This window comes from Prinia subflava, chromosome 3, assembly GCF_021018805.1.
Source record: "Prinia subflava isolate CZ2003 ecotype Zambia chromosome 3, Cam_Psub_1.2, whole genome shotgun sequence".
NCBI lineage: Eukaryota > Metazoa > Chordata > Aves > Passeriformes > Cisticolidae > Prinia > Prinia subflava.
In genome coordinates this window covers 96,926,311-96,951,069 of record NC_086249.1, presented here as the reverse complement: position 1 = coordinate 96,951,069, position 24,759 = coordinate 96,926,311, and the positions used below count along the sequence as shown (strand labels likewise).

Here is a 24,759-nt window from a genome sequence, read left to right as displayed (position 1 = left end):
GCTGTTTTGCTGATCCTTACTGTCCCTCCTTATGTAGAAAGGAAAAACTTCTTTTCTTATGTGCAAGATAATGAAGCATTAGGACTGCTTTCCTTCCCTCCCCCATAATTAAATCTCATTTTATATACTGTACATGCCAGCAATTTTCAGTGCTTAGTCAGGGATGGTTTAAAGTAAACTGAAGTTCACTGTTTTCACAGTTCTGTGTTGTAATGTATTGTTGTGTGCTACTGACTTGTTCCATGTTCAGTGCCATAGCTCACTTTATGGATCCTCCTGGAAGCACATGATTTGTGCAAATACTCATTCATATCTTGGGTCCCAAGGTTTTCTCCATATCAGTGTGTGATTTTTTCTCCTTTCCTCATCTAGTTACCACTTCACTAGCTTTCCCCCACAGCACTACGGTTGCATTTTTAAGTTCTTCACTATTTCGTGGTACCTTTGTATTGTCTGATCACTTGGTGATGTAAAATGCCTGGGAAGTTCTCATGGTTGCAAAGTAAATTTCATTTCTGAAGGGGAGAAGCCAGGGTGTTCCGTACAGGGTGCTGCAGTGATGGTGTGATGAGGGTCTTCACCCTTCTTTCACGGCTCCCAAAAGGATTGGTTTTGCATAAATGGGTTTTTCATACCTGACAGCTGGCAGAGGAAATTCTGCATTTCTCTCTCAGTGTCCTCCTTTTGCTTTTTGGCCTCTCAGCACCAGTGCAAAGGGGCATAAATTAGAGGCACTTTCAAGTTAAACTTTCACCACGTAGCAAGATAGAGCTTCCAGCTGCCTTTGCCATTGCTTGTGTTGGTCTTGAAGCAGGGCACTCTGACCAGCACTTCCTCGTGAGATAGGATTATTCCTAGTCTTTCATCTGCTGGTAGTCATAAATGGTGCAAATAAAGCATCAGAATGATACTTGGGCTAGCCTCATAAAATTATATGAACAGTCTTTAAATCTTCATCCAAGCAAAAAGGCATGGCCAAAATGAAGTGAAGACTCTCAGCTTTTCTTAGAGACCTAGAAAAGAGAGAAAAAATCTATGCCCCTAAAATATGATAGTAAAGCAAGCCCAATATTTTTGTTAGTTTTAACTTATGGCTGATGCTTGCATTATCTATCAGCTTTTTCCTTTCAGTGGCAGTATTTCCTGGGAGTCTCTGCAAGGGCAGCCAGGGCGCGTTCGCTGGCTCTCTGTTGGTATTTGTTGGCTGTGGTTTGCAGCGCCGGCCCCCAGGGACTGAGGTTGCTGGGAGGGCGATTTGCCTGAACTGCTGCACAAGTGAGAGGGAATCGCTGCTGCTGCCTGGGCAGGTCTGAACAGCCTTCTCCATTGCAGGCATTCCTAGAGCAGAATCCCGTGATGCGAGTCGTAGGCAGGGTGAGGGAGTGAGTGACTCCCCGGGAACCTTCTTTCCACCTGCAGCTGGACCCCTCCTTCCTGCACTGACTGCGGGTTTGCTTTGCACTTTGCCACTCTTATTCTTGCTAAGAAACGACATGGGAGATTGTGAGTGGTGCACAGAGTGCACAAACCAGTACCTTCCAACTATTTTCCTACACTTTTAGTGTGCTTTGAGGAAAGAGAGATGAAAAAGGATTACGATGCGCACTCGCAGCCTGCAGTGACTCACGGCAGTGCAGTGTCCAGCAGGTTTGTGTTATCCCTGAAAATACAGATTACTGAGGTGAACGTGGTGCTGAACAGGAGACCTGCCACCACGTCCAGCTTGCTGGGTCACAATAAAGAACCATTCACAGCCAGTGGATTTTTCCCTGAACTCCAGCAACCCGTGCTAATGTGCCGTGCCTGGCTGCACAAGCAGCCAGCTGAATTAGAGGAGGATTAACTGGGGTGGAGGGGGAAGTGAATGTGACACACAGCAAGCCCCACTCCTTTCTGTGTTGCTGCTATTACAAAAAATTTACCCAAGTACTGGGGGACTGAACATCCACCAAAGTATGTTTTTCATTCTAAATGAATGAAAAAGAGTATGCAGGTGGCAGAGAATTTATCAGTCTTCCACACTAATCTCACACCTTAAAATGCATTTTGGCAGACACAAGACATGTGATGCCTTCTTTGATAATATCCTTGCAATAATTCAATGTGCACACTGAAGTGTTCTGATATTTTTATTCTCCCTCCTTCTTAGTATCAAGAAATTTTTGAGCACTGCAGTCTTTAATTCTGCTTAGGGGAGTTTTGAGAACTCATGTTAAATACCTGAGGGATGTGATAATTTTCCCTCTCTTGCAAAAGGTTGTGTCAGAATATGGGCAAGGCAGTTGCCTAGTTTTCATTTAGACAGAAAAATTGTAACAATTACTCCAGAAAGCAACACAGCTCAATTTATTGTTCAAAGAGATAGGACTTAAAGAGGTTTCAGGCAAAGCATAGAAGAAAACTTACAGACTGAGATGGAAATGCAGGATGATTTTTCTGTTAGTGTTTAACGAACAGGGACACACAAATATTAAAACCACCTTGTTGGAAGGAAGTGTGTTGAACTGATAGACCTGACTACATGCAGGGTTTCCTGTTGGGGCTGAGGTCTGGGCAGGGGGGTTGGCAAGGCACTTTCTTAAACCAAACTGGGAAAAGTCAGATGGTGGTAATGCTATTCCTGTGTGAATAAAAAGAACTATTCCTTATGAAATAGTTTGGTTTCAGAATAGTTTTGGAACATGCTCAACCCATGGATGATTTTAGTCTGAAAATCATATGTAATAAAACATCTTTGGAGTAAATCAGGTTTGACTGAAAATAGCCTCTGTTTATCATCTTGTCCAAGTAATAATCACATTTTCTTTGCCTTTCTTGTGTTCCTTGAACATTTTTTAAGTGGCAGTTGGTTTGTATGAGAGGTACCTGATGCTTTTAGTTGTCATTGGAAGATATATTTTCTTCTCAGGATTCTTGTGGTACCAGCTAGATTAGGATGTTTCTGTGCAAACACAGCATTTTGCTGTTTGGTTGTCATGGAAAAGGTTCAGGGGAGAGAGGGCAGAACAGTCCCAGGAAGGCTGAAGCAAAGAATGTCATTGCTAGTACCAGAGAACACTTAATCCAAATTACAGTCAAATGCAATAGAAAGTGTTCTCAACATCAAAAACAGACAGGACATTAATAAGTGGTCATAAATGGCACAGGTGAACAACTGGACAGAAAGCTGGGCTTAGTCTATTTATACCAAGATTAAATATTAAAAGTTTTTCTGTGTTTCCAGCTGATGTGCTCTGTGTGCTCTCTTGATGACAAGCTGGTTAAGAGCTCTCCTGGCAGGCATTGCAGATGGGATTCAGCAGAGGGAATTCCCTCCTCCAGGGGCATGGGCAGGGAGCCACCTCAATAAATCTCCTCTCTGGAGTCTTCTGGGTGGTCTGGACACACTTCATCCCTCCCTTCCCCAAATGTCTTTACTTCTGATTGATTAAGGAAGGGATACTTAATATTACCAAACATTATCTCAGTTCCTTCAAAATACAGGTGCTGCTGCACTGGCTCATAGGTTCTGCTGTGTCACTTCTCTGCCAGTCATTGCTTACACTGATTTTTCCTGCCAGACAGACCAGAAAGGGAGCCAAATTCTTCTCAGCTTTACATGAAGCTCATAGGTGTCATAAGTACAGGGATACTATTTGCCTTTTCTGTTAAGATTTTTCAGTCTTTCCGCAGATATTTTCAGGGTGTCCTTAATTTTTGTACCTTTTAAAAATCTACATATCTGTGTTAGAGCAGCTCTGTGAAGGTTGACTTAACTGATAGGTTCCAACACATCTTTCCCCTCTATGCAGAAGGCATAGCACTCAGTAAAGATGTCAGAAAGATTAACTTTTCCCTAATTCCTTTCCTTTAAATTAGATAGATTGGAGAAGCAATATTGTTATATGGGTCAGGAGGAACTTAATTTACTGTAAAAGATCAGTACTTCAGGGTCTAGTGTTTCTGCAAGGTTCAGAGAAGGGAGTGCAGCCTGACTGAAGTAATTGAAGTCTTACATTAAAATTCATGAGAAAATTGCCTGATTCTTCATCAGGCTCTCAGTAAGTCTTGCATCTTCACAGCAGACATCCTTGAAACTCTTCCTGACTCTTTCTGGTCTTTTTAAATCTACATTGTGCTCCTCTGCTGGTCTCTACAGCAGCTAGGGAAGCCTGCTGCAGGCAAGGGAATAGAAAACTTCATGCAAATTATTCTCTCCTTGGAGTATTGATCTTAAATGGCTGCTGGCTTCACATTGAACAGGTGCAGGAAGAAATAACTGATCTGAGAGCTTTCAACAGCTCTCACCTGCTTTTGTTTCCCTTTGATCAGAATAGTAATGGCACAGAAGGCTGAGGAGGGAAATTGGAAAGAAAAGGTACCTAGAGACTTTCATAGAATGACAAGTCCATGAGATGGAGATGCCAAGAGTCGGGATCCAGACAGTGAAGCCCCAGCTGGACACACGGACTGGCTGTGTGTCCTTCATTACAGCCATTTTAATGCTGAACCAAAAGTAGGCAGAGTCCCCCCACAGCCAGGTGAACAAAAGACAATAATTTGTCTAATTATTGCTTGTCTTCTTGAGATCACCTGAGGTGAGGCGTGAGCCTGTCAGGGGGTTTGAAACTCCTTTTCTTTCCCTCCTTCCTCCCCACTAGCAGTGTCTGTGTAGTGCATTGTAAGGTGACAGTGATGGACAAATAACGTTTGCAGTTCTGGGCTCAAGCTGTTGGCAGCTCTGCTTGGTGTGATCACAGCTCTTCCAAGTGACCCAGCAAAGGAAGGGACAACTGAAAATCAGTGACAACCTCACAAAAGATGATTTCATTGTGATTTGTGGCTTTCAGACAACTTCGGGAGAAGACGTCCGTGACTTTGCCAAGGTACTAAAAAACAAATTTCGAACAAAAAGATATTTTGCAAAGCACCCACGAATGGGCTACCTGCCTGTGCAGACTGTCCTGGAGGGAGACAACATGGAAACGTGAGTAGCTCTGAAGTATCTAAGTAGCAATTCATTGGGTACACTATTTGAGCTCCACAGCTGGTGCCAACTCTTTTCCCTTCCTAAATGCATAAAGCCCCTTTATGTCTTTCATTTCTGTTTACCTCGCCTGGCAGGAAAACACAAGCTGGGCTTCCAGTTGCCATTGCCTTTATCTGCTTTCACCTGTCCTTATACAGGAACTTCAGCTTCAGTTAGAAAAAAAAATACTCACAGTCTTACTGGCAGTCTTACAGACTTCTAATTTTGATTGCAATTTGGAGGCTAATGATACATTAATTAAATTTTTATTTTCTTCCAAACGGATGTCTTTCCTTGGTTTTATTTTTTTAATTAGGCTATGGTGTTTGTGACCTTCCTAGATGATTTCTTCTTTTCTCAGCCTTTAAATTTAATCTTACTAAATGACTTGTATGTCTTCATGAAAAAAAAGTAGTAATGATGCACATGGAGAAATCAATGACTTAACCCAGTTCCCTCTGGCTTTTTACACATTTAATCAGTTCTTTAATGGCAATTGCATGCAGCTTGTTCTCGCTCTTTCTCTTTTTAAATTTTAGATTTCAAGGGTTTTTTCTCACTTTTTGGTTGGTTGCTCTTCACAGCCATTCATGTTGGTCTGTTGGATTTCTGCTTTTCAGTTGTTGTGACTTCTTTTTTTTTTAACTTTCTGTAATTATTTTGCTGCTGAGTTTCTTCTGCCTTTCTCTTCACCTCCTCATTTTTTGTCTTGCAGTCCTGTTACTCTGATCAACTTCTGGCCAGTAGATTCTGCGTGAGTACTTTTGCTGAAGTGTGCTGCTGCTGCTACTGCTGCTGCGCTCCCTCACTTTTTCTTTTTATTTCTTTTAGTTTTACATGAGATCATTTCCTTCTTTCTTTATGATTATTTCTTTTGATGCACTCTCTGAAGGAATGTTTTGATCCCAGATGAGTAGAATGAGATAAATCCTGGAATTTCCAGCAGTCATGGATTTTGTACTGTGTACTCTTTCTGGAGTATGTATTTTTCATGGAATTAACAGGGGTTCCGTGCAGACCTACTAATGCTTATCAAAGTTTGTCATTTAAAAGCCTGTGTTTCTGAATAAGTGTCCATCCCTCTGAATGTATACTAAATGCTTTTTGAAAGACAGAGATTGAACTTGATATAGATTTTATTCAATTTCAGGAGTGACACAATTCTGCAGATAAAGCTGTGATTTGGTTTTATGTGCAACCTTGCACACTCGAGTGACCGAGTTAATCCAGAACTCACTGAGTATTTATTACAATCTTTTAGATACATTCAGATTTCTGAAGGCAGGTTGAAATGGGGAAATGTTTACTGTATTTTTTCAGAGGTTAAAAAAGCAGGGGTTTTCAGCTGTGGAGTAGATTTTCATCCTTGCCCCACTCCAGAACATATATTGTCTTACTGTTGTGGTAATAGCCTCAGCATAAACTAAAGATAGAATATATATTTACCATTGTGGCATTTGCTACTTCTAGTGTTACACAGATGCTTCTAGAATAATGTTAAATAAGGATTAATTTTAATTCACATACTGATAACTAATGAGAAAACTAATAAATAGATTTTTTTTATATATTTCTATATGGCAAAATGTATATGGCTTGCACCTCCATTGAACATTTTGTAGAATAAACAAGAGTGAAATGTATATATTGGAATATTGATTTATAATTTTCGTTGGGAAATTTGAGCAACCAAGAAACACATCCAATACTGCAAACCTCATATGGCTGAGAATTCACCCACAGAGAATGCCAAAAGTCTGGAGGCATACTGAAACAGAGGGGCTTTGAGCTTGAGGATGCACTTTTATAGATGCAGCTATGGATCTAGATTCCTTATATTTCAGAACAATTGCAAAGAAAAGTGCCATTCGAAGAAAGCTTGGCTCGTCTGGAATGCCATCGCTGTGTCTGACATAATATGAAATTACGCTGTCATAACATGGTTATTTCTAGTTACTTATAGTAATAACATTGTGGTGTGCCTACACTGATAGCTGCACACCAAAGGTTTGCTGTTATATACTACAGGGAGTTTAACTAACATGTAATACTTGAGAAAACGTGACAAACACTGAGGAGCAGGATTTGTGTAGAGGTTGCACTTTTTTATCAGATTAACTCGGGTATCTTCTGGAGCATAATCCTTCCATCTGGTCTGACAAGGAAGCAGAAAAATAAGAAATGAATAGTGGCTGGAAAGAATCGCCCTTAATTTTGTTCAGCTAACTTTATTTCTTTCCTTCATGCTATAGCACTTGACCTGCAGTTCAAGTTACTGAGCTACCCAGGTTTAAAGCTGTTTCTTGGTTACAGGGTGATACCAGCTTCAGCAGACAAACCAGTTATCATAAAACTTTCCCATGTTTTCTACACTCATGCCTTTTTCTGGTGCTCTCATGCCAGTTTTCTGGTTTTGCTTAAAGTGCCTCAGAAAAGCATCACCTGGCAGCACTCAGCAATGCTAGTGCTGTTCTGACACCAACATGGTATACATGGAACCATTTATAAATAGATATTTTTGTTGTTGTTGGAAGTTAATGGTTCTTACTGCTTATTATCCTGTATTTTGCCCAGATACATTCACAGGTTGTGAGAATTTGTATCTTTTTCCTTGAACTGTGATGATACAATGATACAAATACAATTTACTTGCTTCTACACTTTCAGGAAGCATCAACTAAAATGCTGAACAAAGAAAAGTACCCTCATGCTGCCAGCCAGGTCTCTGGGGGTGCAGGGAATTGCAGGAAGGTGGTGTTTGCCACCTGGTCACCACTTGACTTGACTAGAATTCCCAGGCTGCTCCTGCAGACCCCAGCAGGAACAAGGCAGCTGTTGAGCCCTGGTAAAAGGGATGGTTATCTTGGCTAAATATTGGCTGTGTCACTCAGCCTGCCTGCTGACTGTTTGAGCTGAGTAGGTGTGCTGGGTATGTGTGCTCAGAAAGGAAGGACTGTGAGCTCTAGCACAGGTGGTCACTAAGAGAATGTAAAATACAGCACAGTCGTTCTCAAGTTTGCTCAGAGACTGGCAAAAGTATCTCAGAGCAGCTGAATTCAACACAAAGCTGTGCTTATCAAGCAGATTTGCTTTCTTAAGCAAACTTCTAAAAAGGTCTGAGGTATATCTCCATTGCAGTATGTTCTGAAGCAGAGCCAAACCTGGAATTTTATCATTACTCCCTGCTTGCAGCTAGCAGAATCAGTTCCAACAAGTGACACAACGTTGTGTTGTCTTTTAAAAAATACATATTTTTACATGTGTTACACAACTTGGTCACTTTTAAAGTTGCAGCATAATTTCAAGGCATCAAGGATATATTCATGCAGTCAGGCCTGACTTCTTGCCATGCAGTACTGCAGAAAGAGACATCTCATTGCCCAGCAGGTCCCAGCCAAGTGCTGTCCCTTCTTTCATACTGTATAAATAAATGTGCAATGCCAGGGTGAGAGGTACTAAGAGAATGTTCCAACTCAAAATTGAAACTACTTTTAATGCATATTTCCTAGTCTATGCATAGTGTTATCATCAGTGTTTGTGTGTGTGTTGAAAACAAGAGCTCTTCTTGCATTGATGGTACCAGTAAAGACCAGCTTAACATCTGCTGTATGACTAAAATAGAAAAAAATGAGGGAAACTTCAGTTTATCAGAAAACCATCATTATCTTGGTCCATGATCCGCTGCTCTAAAGAAATTGAATCCTTTTGCCCTCCTTTTCCTGCACATTTTTACACAGAGTGGAATATTGAGTCAGAGGAGCAATTGCTCATCCACTGATTCTCTGCTGCACTGAGGAACTGTGAACTGAGTATTTGTCCTCTGGTGTGCTGTAATAATGCTTGAATATGTGATGAGTAAAAGTAGAGGCCAAAGCTGATTTCAGAGACAAAATGAGATTCCTTATACTTGGCCTATAATGTCTTAAAGAGGAAAAACTTTGCTGTTCTGTGAGAAGAGATGACTAATGATGACAAATTTTGTGCATCCAGCATACAGCTCCATGAATTCAGAAGGATCCTAATCTAGAGCCCTTTGGAGGCTGATTAGAAACCTGGAAGCTGAGAAGTCCAGTAGATTTACAGCAGGACTGTCAAACTCCTGGGACATGGGAGCCATTACAAACCAGAAGATTATTACAGTTTTGGTTTATAACAAATAAATACAAAATCTGACAGGTTGTGTAATGTGATACAATCACTTTTGGGCAGTCCCAGCCTGAACCACAACAATTCAAAATGGGGCAAAACTCCTTCCTCAGTCAGGAGATCCAGAAGGAGAGTTGGCAGAGATGGAATAAAGGGCAGTTGAAATTTAGCAAAAGTATAAAATAGCCACAGTTTGGGAAGCTGCATCACTTTTTGTTAGTCTGGCACCTCTCAATACATGTAGATTGGCTAAATCCCATGTGGCAGCAAAAGGTGCTGTCTGAACTGCATAGGCAATGCAGTTTAATGCTGATATTTTCCAGAGCTGAGGTTCTTAGAAACAATACTCTAATTGATGAGAAAAGTTCTATGAATTGTTTTCATCAACAGAAAACTGAAGAGGACTTCATGCCATCTGTCAGGCAGAAAACCCAACATAATTTAGTGTCCCCTTGTATAACTGAGCTACAATTGAGATTGCAATTCTTGAAGGAACTTAGGCAAAATCATCAGTGTCTGCAGTGTGTTATTAAAGGCTCATTTCAGACGTTTGATGCTTCTTGTATTTATTTCTAGCTGCTCGTGGAATAATTCTTAAAGGCTCTTTTAAGTGGGCTGTGCTGGAAGCAGGCACTGGAGCAGGGTGGGAGGCAGAGGAGAGGTTCCCAGCAGGGCTTGGGCAGCCTGTGCAGGGCTGCAGGTGAAGCAGAAATGCCATGAAGGAGGCAGGTGTGGAGGGAAAAACCAGGGTGAAGGCTCTGGTTGAATAAATGGTTGAATAAATCCTTTGGAAAAGGCTTCTTTAGGAGTTGGTGTGAAGAAGAGTCGTGGCAACAGACGGATTGCAAATGGTCAAAATCCCCAGTGTGGCACCACAGAACATTGACCGATGGCTTGAGGAGGCTCACGCAGCACCTGGAGTTCTAACTTGACTTTTATCAAACGTGGCATAAGGCGTGGAGATGTGAGGGTATAGGCATAGCTAAGTGTCTTTTTACTTTTAAAGGGGTATTGTTTGTGATTAATCAGTGTTTTCTGCCTTATAGGCCTGCCTCGTCCCCTCAGCTCTCACACGATGATACTCATTCACGCATTGAACATTATGCTAGCAGGTATGAGACCAGCTGGACATTAGGCAGATCTTTCTCTAAAATCACTTGAAAAAGAAAAAAAAAAGAAGAGCTAGACTCTACCTGAGCAGTTCTTAAAGAAACATAAGATTTGGGGTTTTGCTTTCCAGGCTCTGGCTACAAGAGCATTGTCTGGTTGCTGTTTACCAGCCCATCCTGACTTGCGTGCCAGAGCGCCTGTGTGGTCAGAATTGCTCTTTAGGTCCCTTGGGGCCCTCATTAAGCTGATATTTTATAGGACCTGTGGTGGAAGGACAGGAGGTAGTGTTTTAAACTAAAAGAGGACATCGGACTAGATGTAAGGAAGGAATTTTTGCCGTGAGGATGATGAAGCGGTGGGAGCAGGTTGCCCGGAGAGGTGGTAGATGCCTCATCCCTGAAAACATTTGAGGTCAGACTGGACAGGGGTCTGAGCCTCCTGTTTGAGAGGAAGATGCCCCTGCTCAGTGCAGGGGGGTTGGACTGGAGACCTTTAAAAGCCTCTTCCAACCCAAACCCTTCTATGATTCTGTATAGGGTTTAGTTTTTAATATAGACCCTGATACAATAGTAAAAATGAGAAGAGCAGACACCTCCAAACTCTCATGAATCTCAGGTGTCATTATAATGTTAATTCACCTCATGAAATACCACTAACAGGATTTTTCCTTGATTTGGAGGGTTAAAATAGTGATATATCACTGCTTTAGTTCAATTCTCTGCTTTCATACTGCTCCTAAGAATCAACAAGTGGATTATTTGTGCAAATATGAAAATGCTTTTTCATCAAGCAAGTAAATATTCAAGGGCTGAGGTAATAGAAGATAGTTATTCTGGCCTCTTTCTCTTCTCCAGTATCACTTGATCAGAAGAGGTTTTTCTGAACAATTCACAATGTTTAGGAGGGGCTGAGTGTGAAAACTAATGAGAAATGACTGATTGTTACAGTTTTGACAATGACATTGCCAGGTACAAAGCAATTTGTGTAATCTCCTGGCATATTAAGGCTTTTCTTTGATTTTGGAATTAATTAATCGAGAGAAGCTGGAATATAACCTCAGAGAAAGGGCTGAAAACTTAAAAGTGATTTTAGCCAGGCCATTGTAACAAACAATCTTTTGTTATAGCTTATTGCAAAACCTTTTGGTAATCAACAGCAAGTGTAAATTAATTTGAATTTCAAATTCATCAAAAAACATCATGCTCTTTAATTCTTTCCAGAATGTTAGAACTAACAAATTTTTTTAAAAACATAATTGGTTTTAATGAGTCTTGTTTATTTTTCCACAGGCTAGCAGAAATGGAGAACACCAATGGTTCTTACCTAAATGACAGTATTTCACCTAATGAGAGCATGTAAGTAGGCTGTTTCCGTGATTTTGATAAGTATTTTCTTGGGAAGATTAATAACTTGTAATGAAATTTTGTAGTGCTGAATTTGCATGGCCATGTATCACATCTGGTTCAATTTAATGATGTGCTCATGTCCTTTCAACTTCTATCATAGTGTCTGGATTAGTGGCTTATAGCTTAATACCAAATTATACAACAAATGATTGATACCTTCAAAATTAAACCTACTAATTTCTGTCCAAAAATTACTGGTATATTCAGGAAATAATTTCCATATTCAAAATACAGTCATCATCTGATGAGTCCTAAGGACAAAGATACAAAAAGCCCCCTTCTGTCTTAGTTCAAGCTTAATTATGGTTAAATTGCTGCAAGCTAGAAAATGTTGGTGTGGGAAAAGTCTCATACAAAACATAAGTGAGGCTAAACAGAAATCTTTGGTCTACAAAACCCTGAAATACATTGCAAGTGTAATCCAGGAGGGACTGATCACCACCACGAAGTACTAGCAGTAGTAAAATGCAAGTTGGACAGATCACTGACAAGTATTCATTGTATTACTTTAAATGTAGAGTTATAAATAAAAGTTTTGAATTTTAAGAATCAGTTAAATCTGATATCTCACTGAAAACCTTTATGGTTCTCCTCTGATAATATTCTTGGTCTTGTTTATTCTCTGAAAAAAATGATTTAGAACTAAGTGTGAGTAGTGTTTCTGAAGACAGCACAGAAGCAGCTACATCATGGGTGTGTTTGAAAATTTGATCTTGGTTCATAAACCGTGAAGCCATAGCATGGATTCTGAACCAATCAGATATGAAAACCCCAATTTCTCTAAAAATGTTTTTATCTATTCTCTATGATCTCATCCTTATCACAGTTTAAGGGATGAGTTCTTTTAAAAATTCAGACAATTAAATTTGTAGCAGTCCTCTACAACACAGAATTCTAGCTATTTCATTCACTTAAATTGAGATTCCAAATGAGTAGCATTTTATGAGGTTGATTCTCAGCCTGTGATCTCATAATGTTCTTGGAGAGGGAAGGATAAAGCTGTTTCTTTGTTTCAAAAGTTTCTCTTTTGACTTAGTAAGATTGTTGCCTATCAGTTTTGAAAGAAAATATCCTGTGGAACCAAGTTCATTGTTTTAATATATTGGTAAAAGGGGAAAGCTAAAATGATGCCTCAAAACTAATATAGCTGCAATGTCAGTAGAGTTTCATGCAGCTAATGAAAACTTTGTTTCCAAGTCATTGTTAATTTTGTATTGCTATGGATAGTAGTAATGCTCTAATAGATGGAATTTTATGTTGTCTCACTGAAATATTTCAATGTCCTTGTCACAGAAATCTCTTGTTTTATACTTTGGTCTTACTGTTCAGTTCATTTTTTGATCAACTGGATTCAATTAGCGTGATTCAATTAATAAGTTAACTATCCAGTTTATTCTTCAGTTTGTACTATTAAAATGAGAATAGAACTGTGCATTTTGAATTTTGGAAGAAATGTTACCCAGATAGATACAAATTGCAGTAAAATGAAAGCTTAACATGAATTCACAACTGTAATTACTTCGGTTTTGCTCGTCAGATTATGCTTAAGTATTATTTGTTATTCTTGCAGGGTTTGGATTATTTGGCTGATCAGTACAAGTAAAGGGAGAGATGGAAACAAGGAAAGCAGGAAATAAAAACACAACATATATATTTAGATATCACAAAGTATTTCATTATGTAGTGTCACTGCAGTGATGTATAAAATATCTGTTCAGGCTGAAAATCACACAAAAAGAGTATGCTTGTAATGTGACATTATACTGCAATAGTTATGTCACTTGTTCACTCTTAATTCACTTATGATCCATAAGAATATTTATAAATGCAAAGCAGTGGTTTGAAGGAAATCACAGTTGAAATGCTTCATGAAAAGTATAAATTTAGGAACTGGCAAGCCTTTCCTTTTGTGAAAAATTAATACTTCTCTTTTATGAACTAATGTTAATGTGCTCTACATTGCTTTGGCACTCCTGCAGTCATAAAATTGCATCATTAACATTTTCAGAACAAAATGAAAACAAGGAAAATTATAATTTTTGAACAATAACAGCTGTTCAAAATGCCTGTTAAATTCAGGTTTAGAAACATAACAGGAAAAAACCCTAGACTGACTAGACTGAATTATTTTGTTCTGTGAGATCTCCAGCAGCAGTGTCATTTTTACTGACCCTGTCTTATGGTGTCAAGGGAAACCTTTCATGGTTTCTCAGTGACTGCTGGTGTAAGTTCCATTGCTTAGGGCTTGGATGCATCTCCTTAGCACCTAAACCACACCTAAAATAATCCTTGTAGTTCTGGGTGGTGATTGAGGTCTTCAGAATTGTATTTCCTTTTCTCTTCTAGAGATATTTCTGTTTCAGATGCCAGACAGCTTCAGGGGCAATAGAAATAGAGAAAGAAGTCATATGTATTAAACAGAATATATTTGTATTCTGACAGCGTACATCACTTTTAAATTTGAAAAAAAAAGCCAAGCATCTGAGTGGAAAATAACATCCTTTCATTACATTAGTTCAGGGGTTTTTCTTTGTTTACCTAATTTAGAATGTTATAGAGAAAAAAAGATGAATAAAACACGCACTTTTTACATAAGGAGAGTTTGTAGGTACAAAAATAAATCCATTGCCCCTGCTTGAATGACCCTTCCACACTGCAGATCAGGCAGCAGATTGCTTTTTGGTTTTTTTGCAAGCAAATTCCTAGCTGAAGTTTGTCAAAAGAGGAGAGCTGGGGTTGTCAGCTGTTGCAAAACTTGGCTTTAAGTATCTGAGAAGCTGAGAAGGAGGGAGGTGGTCTCTGAAGAGAAGGAAAATTACCAGACTCAGTGAAACAGGTCAGCAGATTTGCTTTAAGGTGCATTGCTCTGCTGTTGGTTGCAAAGAGTTCAGCAAATCTCTTTGTAAGAAATGAGAGACTGGGAGTGAATCATCTCCTCGTATTCACTGTGGAGTTGAAAAGAAGGAAGGGAACAGCCTGTTTCATCCTCCTCTGTTTTCCAGTGATGATGAACACTTGTTAATCCAGCACTACTGCCAAAGTCTGAACCAGGAGTCCCCTCTGAGCCAGCCCCGAAGCCCTGCCCAGATCCTGATTTCTCTGGAGAGTGAGGAAAGAGGGGAACTGGAGAGGATCCTCGCAGACCTGGAGGAGGAAAACAGGTGGGTTATACCACCAGCTGCTGAGTTTGAAGTAAAAAGTCTGCAAAATAATTATACTGTACAGTTAGGTGGAATTCAGTTTGGTAAAATTTTTAGGGATGAGTTATAAAACTGCATTTTCTTCTGACAAATAAGTAATTTCATAGTGGGTAAAAGCTGGGTCCTCTTTCCATTGTCTTTGTGTGGTGTTGCTTGTTGCCTTCTTTCGTTTTTCAATACAAAGTGTCATTTACCATTTCTAACTTCAAATTTAATTGAAGTTATCTTCATTAATTACCATTAAAAAACCCCAGCTGGATACTTGAAGCATCACAACACTGCTGTCCTCTTTATATAGTACTCTGGAATCTTGGGCCATCAGCACAAAAACCAGGAGATCTTGACCCTGGAAGATTGGTAATTACAACTGTGAATTAGAAAAACCAGACTGTAAGATGTAAATCATTTAGTTCTACCAAAAAACCATGGGTTTGTTTGCCTTTTACCATCCAGCTTTTATAGCACAGTCTATGGCATTTTCATGTTCTTTTTTTCCTTGCTTCTAGAGTTAGGTACTTCTGCTTACATCGAGGGTTTAATGCACTAATCATTTACCTTAGGCTTGTCAAGGAAATAATGCAAGAGCTGACAGTGTCATAGATCTCCTCTCCATGTATATCTTCTTTGGATGGTGCTAATCAATTACAGTGGCTCCATCAGAGACTTTTTATCAGGAGGGTTTGAGAGAATGGAGAAGATTGTAGGAATCAAGAATGAGGAAGATATTTCACACAGAAAGCTGTAGTAAACAAAGCTCTTGCTCACTGAACAGCGGGGAGATTTTGTTTGAAACAAACCACAAACTTCCTACTACATAGCACATAAAGCCCAAGTACTTCCTGTAGTGGAGAAAAATCTGTGTTTTGAAATAAGACATCAGACCTCGCATGTTCAGGACTGTAACTAAGAAATACCTAGTAGCTAGTACAATACAGGTGATAAGAAAACTTGGTTTTCAGGAGATGGATTTTTTTAAAACAGCATTATGTAGTGAATCATGGAAGAAGGAAAAAAATGGTAATGCTTTTCTCTCTGTATACAAAATGAGCTGCCTAGCAGAAAGGAAGGGTGAATTAAAGCAGACTAGTTCTAGATTAGAAAGGTAGTATATGAAAACTAGTATAACATGGAGCTAGATAGCTAAATAAGCTAAAAAGCCCTTTGAGAGTTCATGCCTTAAATTTCAGCATGGGCTCTATTTAATTTAGCAATTACTGATGAGGGATGGCAAAAGGTCTCTGGCAGGAATTACACCTTAAAAATACCTGGTTTGAAGTTTGTCAGTTTTGGATTAAATTAGAGCTGTAGTCTGTAAGGTTGTTTTTCTCATTTGTACTATTGGAGGCACAGTTATGGATGATGGGATGCCACCACAGGCAGCCTTGCCTTTTGTGGGTGCTCAGCACAGCAGGAGCAGAGAGCTCTGTCTCTGTCTCACAGCGTGGAGGTCACACTGCCATGGTTTTCATTGATTATGACAAAATCATGACTCTGGTCTTTGCAAACTGCTATAAATAACTTGTATGCAAAATGTAAGGTAGCTGCTGAAAAGTGAACAAGTTCTTGACCTGGTTGCTTGTCACATCAGATAACCATGATTTTATGGATGAAACACTGATTCCTGCTTAGAAAAATAAGCTCTTCAGACAGGATCAGTCAGGAGGCATTCCTATAACTTACCTTTTTTAAAAAACTTTTAAAAACAGTCTTGTCCCTTTAGATTTGTATTTCCCAGCCGTTCTCCTCCGTCGAGTTTGCACAAACCTTTCTTGGCTGTTGCCAAAGGTAATCAGTAGGCTGACACCTAATTCCTTGTGTGAACCTGGTTCCAGTGGGTGAGCACATCCTCCTTCCCATGCACATCCTACGCTCCCTCCATGAAAGCTTTAGTTGCTGCCTTGGGGTGATTCATTCCTTTGTTCCGTGTGCATCTCCTTGCGCGTGGTGCACGAGCTGCCTGTCCTGCCGGTGTTGACACAATTCCTGTTGCACACACTTGTGATAACTTCTGATAACTCAGGTTTAGCTCTCTCTGCTGTGTCTTGTACACTTTCACAGTCAGAGTCAAGGCATGCAGTCACTTCTCAGCAGCTCCCAGGAAAGCAGCCACAAGTGATGCCTCAAGTATCGAGTACCAAGAAGAGGCAGTGCTGTGATACTGGGAGCACCTCATTGTCATTTCTCTCTTTCTTCTGCTCTCCACAGTTCCCTGCTTTTCAAAAAAAACCCTTTTCTCTTTTGATTTGTCTCTTTTGAGCTGTTGATTGAATTCTGACCTTCATTTGGGTTTCAGCTGTAGTTCCTGGCCTCCCAAATATTTCCATCTTGACTTGTTACTTAAATGAAAGGGACTCTTTGAAATTGTAATTCTGAGGTTTTGCTTTTGGACAGTTTAAAAGCTCTGTTGCCTATTTTGAATTCTTCTGAAATGCATTCTCTATCTTACAAACTAACCTAGCTGTGACATGGTTCTGACTGGGGTTTTGTCAGTTCCAAGGACTTCTTGTTAGATATTCATTATTTATCTGCTACCATTTTAAGATCTTGGTGCTTCTGTAGCTTGTAAGTATGACTTCCTTAAATAATGTATGGCTAAGATTTGACTGCTAAATAATTTATATTTGTTAAAATGTGAGCATTTTAGAGAATATTTTCAATGGCTGAAAAAGTTTTATTTGAGCTTTACGTCTTCAGGCTTATGCTGAGTTTTGCATCACATGGAATAATGTGATAAGACCATTTCTGTATTCAATAGACAAAAAGCAATCTTGCTAGCATTATTACTGTATTGCAATATAAAAGAAAAATCCAATTATAAAACCCTCTCAAAAACTGTTTTTTCAAGGGTGAATGTATTTCAGAAAGAGAGAAGACAAGTTTTTGTTGTCCATCTAAAGCAATACATTACATAGGTTATACACTAGGATAGGTAATACTGACTAGGCTGTACTGTAGTGGCGTTAAATAGAAAGCATGTGGTTCTGCAGTGACAAAGTCAAAACTTTCTGCAAAGAATTAAAATACCTTCCTGCTATTTTAATGAGTCAGGAAAGGGGATGTTTCCTAATATTTTAGTTGAACTGAAGTCTTGGATGTAAGAGGGAGACTTCTCTCGTGTTCTCTTCCTCCCAGCTCTGAGCTGTCCTGTAACAAGAACTAAGTAAACGAGAACTCCAGCCAGAGCTATTTGCCATTCCTTTGCTTTTCCTGACGTGCAGTGGGAGTGCAGTGGGCTGTGTGCCACCAGAGAAAGCACTGACACCCTGGATCTCAAAGCTGCCCTGTTTTGGTGTTCCTTCAAAGCTGAAGAATGATGAATGGCCTCCTCACATAAGTTCCTCCTGTACAGTTGCCAACAGCAAGAAAGTGATGCATTTCTAAGCATGCTGGGGCTCCTTTTGCTATTTGTTTTGGCATTGAAGGGGAACTAGATCTTCGGAGTGTGAAGCATCCTGAGTAAACACTGTCACTCTAGTGAGGGACGGGGGGTAGGTGGTTCACTTATCATCTTTGTCTGTTTCTTCAGACCACTGATTTTCTGTAGGGAGATGAGAAATAACATGAATGCACAAATTCTCAATTGCCTCTGAGAGGACTGCTCAGCAAACAGTGTCCACTAGGATTTCTGTCACCAGGCAATTAATGCTGCCAGTGATAGATGTGATTAATAATTCATGCACTCTTTACTACTCAGCTCTGTACAGTTGCATAAATCAAGGTTGCACTGCATGCTTCCTATGTTACTTTTCTTCACAAATGCCTCAAAGAGTTGCTAGCATTGTAAATGGAATATAAAGGGGGTTTTGAATATTCTCTTACTGAGGAAGGGTTCATTTTCCCAGTGATGAGTACATGCAGCAGCATTGTTTGTTTGTTTGTGACAGCCAGATGTCAAAGTCAGCCAGCCTGAGCTGTGGTGGAGGGAGGTGAGGTTTCTATGCACTGCCCATGCTTGCTCAGTTGCATTCATTTAGAGAGGAGCAGGTTTGTATCTCCCCTTTGTCTTATGTCCCATTTTATGGTGAAAGTGTCAGAGAGTGCCTCTCCTCAGAACCCCTCTCCTCAGTGCCTTGGGTGCCTGCCTCACAGCAGCAGTCCTTTTCACTACACTGCTTAAAACTGTTCCAGAGGGAGGAATAAGAGCCATTTGTTCTGTCTTAGGATATTCTTACAGCAGTTTTCAAATTCTTTCTTTCTTTTTTAATTTTCAGCTCTTTTCCATTATGTTAATACACCTCTTCATTGCTGTATGTTTGGATCCCAGTTATGATATTATTGATTGTGTGCACTGCACATCCCTCTTATGCCTCTGAAGCTACGATGAATCTCAGTTCTCTGGATGGACACTGTGTAGCTGGACTGAAAAAGTGCAGCTGGAAAACTCAGTAATACAGGTGCACTGGGAAAACCCACATGCATCCTTCAAAATTACATTCCTTTGTTCCAACAGTATTACAGTATTTATTACAGAACTCTGAAATCCAGACATACCTCTGGTTGGAAAACATGCAATATCTTTTACATTATTTTTTTCTGTAGGCTTTCAGAAAGATTTTTTAATTATTATTTTTTATCAGACATGAAAGGATTTTTATCTGAATTACTCCCTGGTGCTTGTATTTCAATATCACCATTACTGGAAGGACTTCTCTATATTGATACAGACAATAATTGCATTTTTCTTTGTAGCAAGGTATCTGATCATGTTGTAAGTATGATCAAGTGCATTTATTTAGTTTCCCTTAGGGTGATGTTTTATCTTCTGCTTTACAGCACTTCAAACTTTAGAGTCTGCTGTTTGTAGAGTATGGCCTGTGTTGTGCATCTGGGAAATTCCTCAAGGGGTAGTGATAGCCACTGTCTACTGACTTCATGAAAAGCAGGCTTAATGATCATTCCTGTATAATCTTTAGTCAGCAATAACACCACATGTAATGCACATGTTGTCATGTTCATTCCTATTCCCTTCTGTATTTTTATTAATTATTCACCAGTTTGTTCAGCTAGAAGTATCAGAAGATACTGAGTCAAGTCAAGTTAAGTCAAACAGAAGGCATAACTTGAATGACAATATCTATTCCCAGTACTATTCCCAGTATAGAGACCTTTTTTTCTAGATAATTTTCAGGAACTTGAAACTCAGAATTTTATTAAAACAAAAAACTTAATTGGAAAAAACCCCATTTCTATAGTTGACCCTCCTTGTGTGGGTTTTAAGGAAAGAAATCTCAAATTTTGAAACACCCTGAAGTTAAAAATTATAGCCCTTGGTTTTTTTAATAGTTTAAAATGTCTGCAGAGGAGGGATCACGTAGGTCAGACATCCCTTAGGGATTGTGTTGCTGGTAGTGCCAGGTTAGGACATGTCCATCATGCAGCTGCTGAGGAGCACAGGGACCTTTGAAGAACAGTCAGTGTCTTGTCTTTGTCCTTGGCATTGCTTTCTCAGCCGTGTCAAATGATCCACCCTGCTTTAGTTCTCCTTCTGATCACAATAATGTTCTTGCAGAAGTGGTTTTTTGGGGACGTTTCTGAGGTGCTGTAAAGCTTCCAGACCAAACTGTCAGAATGTGTTGTGGTTTGCAGGAAGAACTGGCAAAAGGTGTCTGTTCTCACAATCTCACATAAGAGCAAGTTGGAAAAAGTAAAATCTGGGTCACTGCTTGTGATGTGTAAGCAGCTACCAGAGTGTCGAGCCGCTTTTCCCCCTCTGGGAAGCTGTAAAAGAACATCACAGCAACAAAATCCCAGTGCAGTTTGTTAGGCCTCCCTTGCCTAGGAAGTTTCTCCTGCAAGTTACTATTTTTGTGGGTTTGGACTGTTATCTTTAACAAGGTTTCAGTTTCTTACCTTCTGTGCTTTCCCTGCTTGGTAGATTTTTTTTTTCATGTGGAGCATTATAGATCATCTCAATCTGTGGAATGTTTTACTGAAGTAAAATTGGAGTTTTATGGAACAAAAGAACAAGCTTAGCAGTGCCATAAAGTTACAGTAGGCAGTAGCACTCTAGGCAAGACAGAGAAGATGGAAATTATAGCCCCAAAAATCAGTGCAGTTCAGCTTAACAGACTGGGTCACTAATTCTCATCTTCAGTTGATAATTTTAGCCCTAGGCTGGAAATGCATTTGCAGATCTGAGGAGAAGAGACTGATATGACCTGACTGACAGCCAAGTTCTGTGTTTTGCTCTGACTTTTTTTGTGGCTGCCTCTTGGGGGTTTCTCATCTGTAAAACAGATCGGCCAGCCCGGTGGCACCCGCTTTGGTTTAGTGTTTGTGAGTGTCCTAGGGTGTCCTAAGTTTTTTCCAATTTTCTCCAAAGAACTTCTTTTCCCAGACCAGCTGAAGAAAAAGGCCTTTTGAGTTTGCTTTCCAGAAAGACCCTATTCAAAATTTCCTCCCAAATTTGCCCTAAACCAAGACAGTGAGGTGCTGTGATAACTCTGAGTCCTCCTTCAGCACTGATGACTCCTCAGGTGCAGCCATGCGTGGAAGGGAACTGGCAGTCCCACTTCTGCTGGGAAGAATAAAGGGCAGGAGGCTGAGGGAGGGCTGAGGCCAGGACAGCCCATTCCTGGCTTTGGAAGGGTGTCTGGAGCCTCCTGCATGAGGTGCCCTGGGAGGGAATCAGCTGTGAGTTCTGGTGATGCCAAGAGCCTCTGGCAGCTTGAATCACGGATCCATCCAATAGCAGATCGTGCAGGCCTGCAGGGAGTAAGGTGTGTGGGTTCAGGAGAGGGAAAGGCAGTGGTGAACCCTGAAAAGTGAGACACAGCACACCACACGAGAGGAGGTGTCTGCTCCCTGCCCCGTGCGGGGGCCATAAAGCTTCTGTCACCTCCCAACAGGAACCTGCAGGCGGAGTACGAGCGCCTGAAGCAGCAGCACGAGCACAAGGGGCTGTCCCCACTGCCGTCCCCGCCGGAGATGATGCCGGTCTCCCCGCAGAGCCCCCGCGACGCTGAGCTCATTGCAGAAGCCAAGCTGCTCCGGCAGCACAAGGGCCGCCTGGAGGCCAGGATGCAGATCCTGGAGGATCACAACAAACAGCTGGAGTCGCAGCTGCACAGGCTGAGGCAGCTGCTGGAGCAGGTGAGTCCTCAGGCGTTTCTGCTAGGTCTCTGAAGAGTGATTTTCCAAACAGGGTGTGAAGTGTTATCAATACGAAGAACATACCAAGAAATCATATCTGTAGAGGCGAGTCAGAGAAAAGTACAAAATTGTTTTACAGGCTGCAGAGTGAGAACGTGGAATCGGGTTTCAGTGTTCTTATTTAGTCTTCTTCCTTGTTTTACTCAGAATTGAAATCCATTGGCTGTATGGATGAATTTACTTAAAAACAGACTGGAATAAATAAAAATTACAGAGATATAAAGCTGTAAATAGCAATGTCTTACGTTTTTCTTCAATTCCAGCCACAGGCGGATGCCAAGGTGAATGGTACAACACTGTCATCTCCTTCTACCTCTTTGCAGAGGTCAGGCAGCAGTCAGCCAATGCTTCTTCGTGTAGTTGGCAGCCAGACTTCAGAAACCATGGGTAAGATGATGAAGCTCACGTTGTCACAAAAAATAATGATGTCCCATTTTCTAGGAAAATAGTCCTTAAGGACAGGAAACCCTTTTCCGTTTAGTTCTAATGAATTGAAGCAGACATTTGCAGTGATCTTCGATGTCATCTGGCTGTTTACACTTTTCATCTTCATTATGATTCAGGCTTTGCTTTTGGTCATGATGCACCCAGTAGCTTGGCTATTTTGATATTAAACATAAAGCTCAGCCAGGGCTTGACTTCTGAAAACAAATGTCGCTGAAAAGCTAACTATTCTGTTCAAACTGACTTTCAGTTATTAAGCATGACATGACTGATTTAAATGTACATAATATTAATTATGGCGAAGAGACTAAATGTAGGATTAGTCATCCCCATGTTAAATGATGTGATCTTATTTTTAATAGGTTGTGGCTCAATCAGTAGGATGGAGCTGTCACTCACAGGCAGTGCTCATCTAGTGGCTTTTCTAAGTATCACATGGGATTGATAATGATCATAAGAGGTGTGGAGTAAGGTTAAATAATATTCTGGAGCTGGAGGTTGGAATTAATATTTTGGTGCTCTTAGTAACTGCCATGTGGCACTTTCCTAATTTCCTGTCTGTTACATAATTAGTAAGTATTTATTACCGAGTGGCAAAGATTTTCTGCTAGTAAAAAAGCAATCAATCTTTTCAGCATCTTTAAGCAAATGCACTTATATTACTTCAGCAAGACGATGTTTCAAGTCTGATGATAATATTCAGCTTCATATAGAGAAATTTGTTTTATGTATATTAGTGAGAGGCTTCAGTGAGGGCTTTTCATTGCTATTAGTGCAAGTGTCAATGGCAGTGAGAAATTTAATGGGAGTGCACATTCTGCTGTGTCTAAATTGCTGTTGTGGTGGGAAATGCAGCTTTTGGGGGCCTTTTTCTTCCCTTCCAAGTGTGAGCAATAATTTTGGCCTATGACAGTATCAAACAAGAGGAGTTCTGTACAATCTGCAATAAAAAATGTGAAATAAATAATACCTTTAGAAATGCTGAAGTTGAAATCCTGGGAGTGAGAGTACAATCACAGGTAACAGGAATTTATGGAAAAAGTAAAAATGGACCTTTCATTAATCGTGTTACCAGAGGGAAAATATTTTGTTATGTATGCTATACACAGAATAGATAAAATGTATTAGCAGTGGTGTAATTTGCATCAGCTTTCTGGAGAAATGTCATGAACTTCATCACATAAAATACATGAATTAAAATACAATTAAAAGAAGAGATAGGAAAACAGTGTTTCTCAGCCATCTTATTAGAAGTCTTGTAGTTTTATATTTCATCCTTTAATGAGACAAAATGCAAAAACATACTTCTTTTCATTTGACTCAACACAAAATATTCCCATTTACCTCACAAGACTGGAATTAATTGATTCACATGATAGAGTCATATAAGCTGCTAAAACTTTTTAAAGCAAATATTTAGACATAACTTGAATTTATTTGATTGATTTGATTGAGCCAATGTGTGGGAGGACAGTGAGATGTTATCAGTAGGATCGTACTGAGACTCAGCAGAGCCACACTGTTGGCAGCAGGGAGTGGAGCTCACAAAAAGAATTACTAACCAGGCTAACAAACCGCAACTAATTCAGTTTGTCAAGTGTCCTTTCACACCAGAAAGCTTTGCTTGCTAGGCTCAGAGTTTTCTGAAGCGCAGCTTAAAATACTCCTGAATTGTGAAGGGAGCCAGAGTGGTGGTGTAAATAACGCTCCCATGCAGCAACCATGCACCCAGGAATGAGGGAGCTGTCATTTTTGAGAAAATACTGAGGGTCTCTAGGTGTCTCAGGCAATGAGGTACAGTAGCTTTTATAAGTTTTTCTCCTTAAAATTAGACCTTGGTTGTTCTTTTCACTTGAAAACCCACTGCACTTAGGGCCTTCTGCTTCCCTGAGGAGAGATTGCTGTGAAGGGTGTTCCACCAGCAGTGTTCTGGTAAAAGCAGTGACCCACTCAACCCCTCATTTCCAAACAGAATTTATTCCTTGTTAACTTGGAGTGTACCTGGGCAAGTGGAAGGGTTCTGCTTTTCTCCTCATGGAGTCCCAGTGGTGAAGTCCTTATCCTTGGCCTTTCTCCCCCAGCAGGGTGGCAGCAGAGGAGGTTCTCTGAGGTGTACGAGGCAGGAGGCTGTTCTGAACATTAATTTGTTCAGGTACCACCAGAATATTTGAGACTCACTTAGCTCTGTAAACCTCTTGTAGAAACACAAATGGGGAAGGCTCTTTTGGATTAAGAGAGGAGACTGAGCTCTGCAGGTATCTTTACTTCTGTCAAGTTGCTTGGCTGATGCCTT

The 24,759-nt window shown here is 40.2% G+C and overlaps 1 protein-coding gene across 6 annotated transcripts in view; it reads left to right on the top strand.

Moving 5' to 3' along the window:
- DMD (dystrophin) overlaps nucleotides 1–24,759 on the top strand; it is a 978,378-nt gene that overhangs the window by 935,147 nt on the left and 18,472 nt on the right. For 4 of the 6 annotated variants that reach the window (XM_063392999.1, XM_063392994.1, XM_063392995.1 and 1 more), the window contains 7 exons: nucleotides 4,830–4,966; nucleotides 5,724–5,762; nucleotides 10,201–10,266; nucleotides 11,554–11,619; nucleotides 14,673–14,831; nucleotides 21,719–21,962; nucleotides 22,286–22,409. In XM_063392999.1, the coding sequence (XP_063249069.1) occupies nucleotides 4,830–4,966; nucleotides 5,724–5,762; nucleotides 10,201–10,266; nucleotides 11,554–11,619; nucleotides 14,673–14,831; nucleotides 21,719–21,962; nucleotides 22,286–22,409 (835 nt within the window). The remainder of the gene's footprint in view (nucleotides 1–4,829; nucleotides 4,967–5,723; nucleotides 5,763–10,200; nucleotides 10,267–11,553; nucleotides 11,620–14,672; nucleotides 14,832–21,718; nucleotides 21,963–22,285; nucleotides 22,410–24,759) is intronic. The other 2 variants (XM_063392996.1, XM_063392998.1) reach the window with 1 other exon arrangement.